At 65.3% G+C, this 9,288-nt stretch overlaps 2 protein-coding genes across 2 annotated transcripts; both read right to left on the bottom strand.

Annotated features, from left to right (window-relative positions):
- Positions 1-266: 266 nt before the first annotated feature.
- On the bottom strand, positions 267-1,294 carry LOC127019534 (gap junction alpha-3 protein-like). Its single transcript, XM_050901623.1, has one exon. The coding sequence runs from the start codon at positions 1,239-1,241 to the stop codon at positions 267-269; it is 975 nt and encodes a 324-aa protein (XP_050757580.1). The 5' UTR covers positions 1,242-1,294.
- An 832-nt stretch (positions 1,295-2,126) lies between these two features.
- GJB1 (gap junction protein beta 1) lies at positions 2,127-2,966 on the bottom strand. The gene has a single exon (XM_050901622.1). It carries the CDS (start codon positions 2,964-2,966, stop codon positions 2,127-2,129), a length of 840 nt encoding a protein of 279 aa, XP_050757579.1.
- Between the last annotated feature and the right edge of the window lie 6,322 nt (positions 2,967-9,288).

The raw sequence follows: 9,288 nt of genomic DNA, 5'->3' as shown, positions 1-9,288 counted from the left end.
CCGTGGGCAGAGCAGGAGTCAAGTGAGGTGCAGTGGGTGTTTATTTGCTCCCCCAGGGCTGACAGGCCCCTGTCCCATCCTGGTACTACTCTCAGCCCCACTGCTCCCAGGAGCACGGGGAGCAGCCGAGCCATGTCCCCTGGGCCATGCCCATCTCTCACGCTGGCCGTGGGGTCCATGCCACGAGCCTGGCAGGGCCTGGAGACAGAACCACAACTGTGGCCGCCTGTGTATCACCCATCCCTGAGCATCCCAGCAGGCCACGTTCACACTGCCAGGTCTGCCGCTCGCACCTTCCCATGGGACCCACTGGCCGCCCCCAGCCATGTACCTGCCTTCCCCAGGGGTGCCAGGCCATGGGGGGGTCTGCCAGCAGCCATGGGGCTGCAACTGCCAGGCAGGGTGATGCGGGTGCTGTGCGGCCCCGCAGGGCCACCAGGACTGGGCAGGATGCGTGACTTGGGGCCTGGCCCCTGCCAGCACTTGGTGAGACCCAGGTGGTAGATCTCCACCAGGTTGAGCAGCAGGGACACGCAGGCCACCCCCAGCATGAAGAGGATGAAGATGGTCTTCTCGGTGGGCCGGGAGATGTAGCAGTTCACAGTGTTGGGGCAGGGCCAGCGGCTACAGGTGTAGAGGGGCTTCAGCTGGAACCCGTACAAGGCATACTGGCCCACAATGAAGCCCACTTCCAAGAGAGCCTTGAAGACGACATTGCAGATGTACGTCCTCAGGATGGCCCCCCGCATGCAGACCCGTCCCCGTGTGTCGCCTGCAGGGAGCTGGGGCTGTCTGGGGCGCTGCCGCCTGGCCCCACTGCCGGCCCGTGCTGCTGCTTGCTGCTGCGCCTTCTCCTCCAGATGCACCAGGTGCAGGATGTGGCCCAGGTACACGAGGCTGGGGGTAGAGACGAAGATGATCTGCAGGACCCAGAAGCGGAGGTGGGAGATGGGGAAGGTGCTGTCGTAGCAGGCGTTCTGGCAGCCAGGCTGCTGCGTGTCACAGGAGAAGCCAGACAGCTCGTCACCCCAGACCCGCTCAGCAGCTGCCCCCAGCACCAGGATGCGGAAGACGAAGAGGACGGTGAGCCAGACCTTCCCCACCACTGTGGAGTGCTCCTGGGCGCTCTCCAGCAGCCGCCCCAGCAGGCTCCAGTCCCCCATGGCACATGCCTCGGTGCCCTGCAAGACAGCCACCCTCCAGACACAGCCACCCCACAACCCACCGAACCACCACCCCATCCCCCAGCTGGGCGGGCGTGCAGGGATGCAACTCGGGGCTGTCCCTGGAGTGTCCCCACCCTGCCTCCCATGGGACCCCCTAACCTGTCGCGGGGAGGGCACCGGGAGCAAGGACCTCCAGCAGAAAGCATCCCCACCACGCTGGGAGCACCGTGGGGGACCGCGCGATGGCAATCTGGCATGGGGAACCCTCACCGTTGGCAAGCGTATGGGGCAGAGCCTGGTGCTCCCACGCCGTTGGCTCACCTCAGCGGGGTGGTGCAGCAATCTGCGAGGCCCCTTCCCGGCTAGTCCCCAGCTCCTCAGCAGCATGCAGACAGGTACACCCAGCTCTGTCTGTCCCCCCGATGGCGGGCGTGGGGTTATTGGGGCATGAGGCAGCTGTGTGCCCCATTGGCTTTCATTCTGACTGGCAGATGAAACAGCCACTGGGGAAACTTTTTCCTTCTATTTTTGGTCTGGGCACTTTTCTAAATATATTCGGGGCTGCAGGGGCTGGTGCTGGGGGAGCGTGAGCCCTTGGACACTGCTCAATGCCACCCAGGGGTCACTGCTCCTGCATGCTGGCTGCCAGGGCACTGCGGCTAGGGCCCCAGCCCAGCCCAGGCACTGCAGCCCCCACAGCCCCTGGTGGCACCCACCTGGCCTAGGGTGCAAGGGTGGGCACCCCACACTAGAACCTCAGCCCCCAGCACGTCCCGGCCAGAGCAGAAAGGAGGGAGGCAGTGCCCAAGAACGGAGATTTAATGGCCTGAGATGCCCTCCTGGCTGTCTGGGAGGGCCGGACCGGCACCTGACGGATGCTATCCATGGGACAGGGACAGCACAGGGCTGTGGGGCAGCTGTGGGGTGGGGGCAAGGGCTGGGGCCCCCGTGGCGCTGGCCCTAGCAGGCAGAGCAGCGGTCGCCCTTCTCCTGCAGCCCAGGATTGCGGCGCAGCATGTCCTTGAGGGAGCCATCCTGCTCTGTCAGCAGCTGGTTGATCTCGTTCTGCTTGTACTCGGAGGAGGGCTTGTGCCCATAGAAGGAGCCCTTCCCTGATGGGGGGTTGGAGTTGTGCTGGCCTCGGCGGGCACAGGCCCGCACCACCAGGTAGACCAGCTCTGCCATGTTGAGGATGATGCAGATGCTGGAGGTGACCAGCATGAAGACGGTGAAGATGGTCTTCTCAGTGGGCCGGGAGATGAAGCAGTCAACGGTGTTGGGACAGGGGTAAGCCTCACACTTGACCAGCCGCACCATCTGGTAGCCCGGGTAGAGCATGTAGAAGATGTACATGAACACGGCCTCGAAGAGCAGCCTGAAGACCACGCTGCAGACGTACGTCCACCACAGTGAACCTGATATGCGCATCTTGTGCTTCTTCACCTCCTCCATGTGCTTGGGGTCCGCGTGCCCTGTCAGCACCAGCAGCTTCTTCTCCTGGTGCTGCTGGTAGGCCACATGCATGGCCACGAGGAGAGCCGGCGTGGTGACGAGGATGAGCTGTAGGGCCCACAGACGGATGTGGGAGATGGGGAAGAAGTGGTCATAGCAGACGCTGTTGCAGCCCGGCTGCTGGGTGTTGCAGGTGAAGGCGGATTTCTCATCCCCCCAGACACTCTCGGCTGCCACCACCAGCACCATTATCCGGAAGATGAAGATGACGGAGAGCCAGATGCGCCCGATGGCAGTGGAGTGGCGGTTCACCCCGCTCAGCACCGTGTAGAGGCCGGCCCAGTTCATCGTTCCTCACGTCTGCAGGAGCAAGCAGCGAGAAACGGTCTTAGGAGTGGGAAGGGTCCCTGGCTGAGAGCCACCTCATCCCAGCCCTGGTGGCAGCAGGCCCAGGAGGGACCCGGGAGCAACTGGCTGCTCCAGCCCTGGTAGGTACACAGCAGGATGGACAGACGGCAGGACAGCAGCATGGCTCCTGCTGCTGACACAGCTCAGGGCAGCGTTTTGGCCGGAGCAGGCAGGAGACCGGTTGGCCCTGCCATGCCATCTGCTCCTGCCCTGCCACCCCACACTGGCACAGGGATCCTGACCCACAGCTGCTGCAGAGGATGGGGGTGAAGCTCCCACACCTCCGCAGGGACCCCTCATCTGCAACCAGCGCTGAGTTTTCTGGCTAGGGATGGACACAAGGAGCTCCATGGGCTCCTGTGCACCAGCACCTCCCTGCCCTCATCCCCCCCATTCCCTGCAGGAGTGGGGCCGGGGAGCCCCGAGCTGGGGGTAGCCCCCGTGCAGCCATGCATTACCACCCTTGTAGAGCCATCCATGCCTGGGGAGCGTGGGGTGACCCCGCACCCCAAGCACAGACCCCCACCCCGCTAGGGCCACCCACCGGCATTGAGCAGCCCCGGGAGCTGCTTCCTACCCGAAGCACAAGGCTGGGGGGCTGGGACCTGCCCTCCGGCTGCCCCTGGTGTGGAGGGTCCCGGCAGCGCGTACCTGCCGGTGAGGAAGGGTCCTCGCGAGCTGCCCCCAATGGCCTCTCTAAGGTCTCATGTCTCCCGGAGGAGAGCTCTGCTCCGCCTGCCCTCGTCTCTATCCGCCACTGCCCTGCACTGGAAGTCATATGCTGCTTTATAAACTATTTACATACAATGGGACCTTTATCGGCCCCTGAACAACACACTTTTAGCATTCAGATCAAACGCCCTGACTTCCGCCCACCCCGGCCAAACAAAGTGCCTGTGTGCTGCATTCCCGCTGCCCGGCCCCGCACCCACTCCCACCTCGCCCCACACCAACTACGTCCGCGGCCCCCCCAACCTCCGGCCATGAGGTGCTCGTCACTCTGCCCTGTGGGACCCATGCCGTGGGCATCACCGGGCTGGACAGCCACCCAGGGTGCCTGGGGGTCCCTTCCCCAAGATACATGGCAGAGCCCAGCTGCATGCCCATCCCACATGGGATGGGCATGGGGCACCATGACCGGAGCAGTGGTCTGGCTGCTCCCCAGTGTGGCACTGAGCAGGCTGTGGGAACCCGTGGGGCTGGGTGCGCTGGGTACAGCCCCCGTGGGTCCTGCCATGCCCTCAAGGGGGTTGGTGCCAGCAGTGACAGCTGCAAGGTCACTGGAGCTGCTGTGCGTGTGCCCTGTCCTGTTGGGGACATGGGAAAGAGTCCGCTGGGGTGACGCTGGCTGTGCGCTAATGGGGGCTGCGCTCAGTGCTGAGCCATGCGCTGTGGGAGATGCACTCCTCTCCCAGGATGGGGGGCCACTGACGCTGACCCACTGCTCAGACACGCTGGTGGGGGCAACAGTCCCTGTGCTTGCAGACCCCCATGCCCATGTCCCTCAGGGCTGGTGTCCCAGCCACACCGTCACGTTGTGCCCCATCCCTGCAGGGATGGTACCATGTCCCTAGGGTTTTGCCCCAGCCTCAGGTAGGGAGCAGCACATCCAGTAAAACCTACCAGCTGGGGACCCACAGGGTGGCGGGGCAACAATGCCATCCCAAATGTCACCTCCACCCCTCAGCCCAGGGTGCGAGCGCCTGGACCTGTGCAAACAGTGGTGGGCAAAGACCCTCCAGTGAAGCCGTGGGGAGGGCAGCTGGTGCCCAGGCCACTCTCTGCTCCTCGCCTCTCTCCCCCCATGGGGGCCAGCACACCCAGCTCTGCCCTCCCTGGCCCATGGCTGAGCTCTTCTGCGGCCCCCACCCTGGACCCCTTGGTGCCCCCCAGCTGGGGGATGTGTGGCCACCCCCGCAGCGGCACCATGCCCACCAGGCTCTCACCTCAGCACCGGGACAGGCAAAGCTCTCAGGGAGCGCAGCGGCCTGACCCTCCAGCGCAGCACCCTGGACTTTATACTACCCTCCAGTGCGTCACCCACCCCCTCCCAAACAGCCTCGCTCTTTCCAGGATTTGCTCCCTGCCAAGTAAACACCGCAGGTGTGTCCAGCCCACACGCACACCACTGAGGCACCCACAAGCACCCACCGCCATGGCTGAGCATCCCCCGGGGAGAGCCCAGGGGCCACCGCAGCACCAAGGCAGGGCCAGCCCCCCAGGAGGGTCCCTGTGGGAGCTCTGTGGTCCTCCTGGCCACGCTCCCCTGCTGTGAGCATCCTCCCCACCATGTCCCCTGCAAGCCAGGCACATGCACCATGGCGGGGCCCCACTCTCCATCCTGGGGGACAGCTCTGGGTGCTCCCAGCCCCTGGAGCACCTTGATCCGCTGCTGCAGGCTGCCAGCTGGTCCCTGGGGAGCCACCAACATCCAGATTTAACGTGTAAAAGTGCAGCCGGGAAAGGCAAACAGCCTGTGAACGATTAACCCAGCTAACGGCCCACTCCAAGGTTGCGCCACCCAGCACCCCGCGTGGCGCCGCAGCGCACTGGGACATGGCGACCCTGCTCCACATTCTGGGGCTCCAGAGTGGGCTGCAGGATCCCGCACACCATTCCCTGCGTGAGGATGGCAGTGGTGCCACTGTGCCCCGCATGAGGATGGCAGGGTGGCCCTGTGGGGCGGCGAGGGGCGGCAGGGGGCGACGGGGTTCCCCCCTGCAGCGTGGCGGGGTCAGTGGGCAGGGAGGGGCCGGGGATCGCCGGGGGAGCGGGGCAGGTGGGGCCGGCCGGGGCCGCAATCTCAGCCCACGATAAGTCGCCGGCTGAGTCAGCAGCGTCCGGTGGGGAGCGGGAGCGGCCGAAGCCGCCGGCGCCGCGCACCCGGGGCCCGGGCCGCGCCCCGGGACCGGGGGGCCCTGCCTGGAGCTGGGTGCAGGGGGGAAAGGCGTAGGGGGGGGCACTGGGGGGTGTCGGGGGGCACGCTGGGGGGCAGTATGGGCAAGGGGCTAGTGGGGCCAGGCTGGGGGGATCAGACTGGGTGGGGGGCACTGGGGGGTCCCGGGGGGGTAGACTGGTGGGCACTGGGGGATCTGTGGTCAGGGCTAAGTGGGGGGAAGCATTGGGGGGGCTGCAGGAGCCAGGCTGGGGGCGGGCACTGCGGGGCACTGGGAGCCAGGCTGGGGGTCACTGGGGCGCTCCAGGAGGCAGGCCGGGGGCAGCGGGGCAGTGCGGGGCGCGGGTGGTGGTCGCCGCCCGCCGTGCCGGCTGCGCCCGGCCGCGGCAGCAGGTGGCGCTGCGGGGCCGAGCCGGGCCGGGGCGGGGAGCGGCGGGGCCGCACCCCCCAGCGGCAGCAGCCCGGGGGGGGGGGCTCAACGCGTGAGAATCCACGTAAAAATATAATAAAAATGGAGAAAAAACAGGAAAGAGGGAGGAGGAACCCTGAGCGTTGCTGTCCAGCCCGGTGCCCGCCCGGTGTCCTCACCGGGAGGTGGTGGGAGGACCAGCAGCCCCGGCGGTGGGCGGGAGCGCGGGCAGCACTCTCGCCTGCCCGGGGCTGCCGCTGACCTCTGTGCCCGGCCTCCGGGCACCGCCGCCTGCTTGCAGTAGGCAAAACTGTTGTGCAAAAGCCAGCGGTCAAGGACAGGCTGTACGAAGCAGCCGTGGCTGGCGCTGCCTCCAGTGCTCAGAAAACCGCCCCGTCTGGGACCACATGGACTAGAAATGGGCTCTTTGTTAATGACGATAATTGTGAGTTTAATTTGGTGTCTGAAGTTGCAGTGAAGAGCTCAAGGACGTGAGCACGTCGAATGCAGACAAGCTGATGAGATGGGCAGGGCTGAGCCAACATCCGGATGGTGGGATGGGGGTGACGCAGCTGCTGGCACCTTGCTGGGGTCAGAGATCTCACAGCCCAGCAGTCTGCATTGGTATGATGGAGGAAATCAAGCTCCAACCATCACTGAAACACCTCTGCTGCCAGAAGGAAAAGGGTGCTGCAGAGCAGGCTCTCAGAGTCCTCTTGCCCCTGCCATCCTGCCCCAGGCAAGGGTGGCACCATGCATGGCTCAGCCTCTCCACCAGCCTCGATGGCTGCTGCAGCGCAGAGGCCACTGAGCTTCCAGGTTTGGGCTGTCGGCAGCACAGGTGTCCCTGGATCCAGACTGCTGCCCTCGGAGAGACAAAACTGTCTGGTTTGAGTCACCTCTGCCAGGAAGGGCATTGGCAGCAGGTGAGCACAGAAATCCTTTGTGCCGCTGCAGCACGGGGCAGAGACGGTTGCAAAGCACAGTGTAACAACTTGTCCTGCCCACCTGCAGGTCTGCTGTCCTGTGTCCTAGGTGCATCAGGAATGTGGGGACCAGGACCAGGACACTGTCCTGGTGATGCTGCTGTGTGGAGCAGCATCCCTGCCCTCCTGCTGGCTGTGGCTTCTGGAGCAGGCAGGGGCCAGGCACAGGTCACTCACCCCTCCCCATGCCAGGGACACCTTTGTGGTTCAGTTCCCTTATGCTTCTCTTCGCCAGCAGCCCTAAACATGTCCCTTGAAGCTGAGGATGTCCCACAATCGTCACACAGATGTTAACTGCACATACCCTCCGGGACACACTGTCCCCTGGGCTTTGCCAGGTCTCCAAAGAAACGTTGCTGATGGTCAAGGACACCCTGGACAGATGGCAGGCTCAGGAGTTTTGCAAAGGCAGTAGCATAATAGCAACGTGTCATTGCCCTTGGGGTCCTGGCTGGGATGGCCATGCTGGCACATGGGGACAGCAGGCAGCTGGGGCCATGCAAGGATGAAGAGGGGTGACAGAAGGGCAGGGCAAGCCCCTATTCTGGGGCAGAAAGGCATCTCCTCTTCAAGAGGGCACTAGGCACTGCAGTGTGGGCAGCTGGTGGTAATGCTCGTGTCACCAGGATGGGCCACAGGCCACCAGGCAGGGCTGGCCCTGCTGCTCGCACTGCGGCGAGGCAGCTGCTGTGGAGCACCGGCATTTCCATGGAAACCCGGACCTGTGGCCTGATGTGGGTTTTTCATCTTGGTTCCTCCCACAGCCGGTCACGAAACAGGGGCACCTGGCAGCTGCAAGGGAGGGCCCTGGGATCACGGTCCTGGGGCTGCCAGGTCTGTCTCTGGTCTGACCGACCAGAGGGGCCAGCGGTTGGGGCAGCGCTGGATGGGGCAGCGCTGGATGGGGCTGTGGGTCAGGGTCCAGGGTGGGCAGCCATCCCCCCATCCGGAGAGCTGAGCCTGCAGGGAGCAGCTCTGCCCGTCAGCGTTGAAGAGCCCAGGGGAAGGCAGCCCCGTGCCCTGGGCGGGAGTCCCATCGGCCCATCAGAGTCCCACTGCAGCTCGGCTCTGCTGCTACCCATCCCAGGTGCTCCGCAGCATCCCTGACGTTGGTGGCACGGCACGGCACGGCACGGCATGCTGCCTGCCTCCGGCACCTTCCCCACCCTCTCCATCTCCCCCATGGCGAGGGGCCTGCCGCCATCCCAGGCTGGTGCCCCCAGGCCGTGCCCACACTGCCTGCCGTGTGCAGCAGCTCCAGGACACAGGGCACAGGCTGGCAGGGGCTGCGAGACCTCCACATTGGGCAGCACGGGAGGCTATGGGGGGTCCAGCACAGAGGCTGGAGCGTGGTGCTGAGCGGGGTGACATGTGCGAGTGGCACTGCAGCTGCAAGGGGTCCTCCGGGAGAGCAGGGCAGAGCCCCCCATGCAGCCCCCCCTGCCTGTCCCCCGCCTGCCCCCCGGCCCCCCTGGCTCGGGGCCTCCGCCCTGGCTCAGCTGCCTGCACGCTGCCTGGAGGCAATTCAGGCCCCATGCCTGGTTTCCATGGCAACTCCAGTTGAAATTACATTAAAAAGAAATGAAACCAGCAGCTTTTCTGGTTGGCAAGCAGGGGGAGGGAAGCTGAGCTGGGAAAGGCCGGGGGGAGCTCGGTGGGAGGGGGCTGTGGGGCAGATGATGTCCCACATGGGGTCCCAGTGCTGGGGGGGGATGACCCAGCAGGGCTGGGGGCATGTGGGGACCGCCCACTGTGGCACCTGGTGTTGGCAATCCTGGGTGGCATGGTGCTGGCTTGCATGTGTGCTGCACTGGGGGTCCAGCACCCCGACCTGGTGGGGTGATACTGGAGTCCTCTAGCTGCCTCTGCGGGGTGGGTGCCAGGGTCACGGGGACTGTCCAGACCCTCTGCCAGCAGGCACGGCCATGGCTGCGGTGGCTCTGAGCCAGCACAGGGCACCCCACCCAGCCT

The sequence above is a fragment of the Gymnogyps californianus genome, chromosome 9 (genome assembly GCF_018139145.2).
Source record: "Gymnogyps californianus isolate 813 chromosome 9, ASM1813914v2, whole genome shotgun sequence".
Lineage (NCBI taxonomy): Eukaryota > Metazoa > Chordata > Aves > Accipitriformes > Cathartidae > Gymnogyps > Gymnogyps californianus.
Note: the sequence above shows the minus strand (reverse complement) of the source record. Positions and strands in the feature narration are given on the sequence as shown.

Excerpts from the sequence above, each read along its gene's own strand:
- LOC127019534 (XM_050901623.1), bottom strand. The coding sequence starts at position 1,241 with ATGGGGTGGTGGTTCGGTGGGTTGTGGGGTGGCTGTGTCTGGAGGGTG.
- GJB1 (XM_050901622.1), bottom strand. The coding sequence starts at position 2,966 with ATGAACTGGGCCGGCCTCTACACGGTGCTGAGCGGGGTGAACCGCCAC.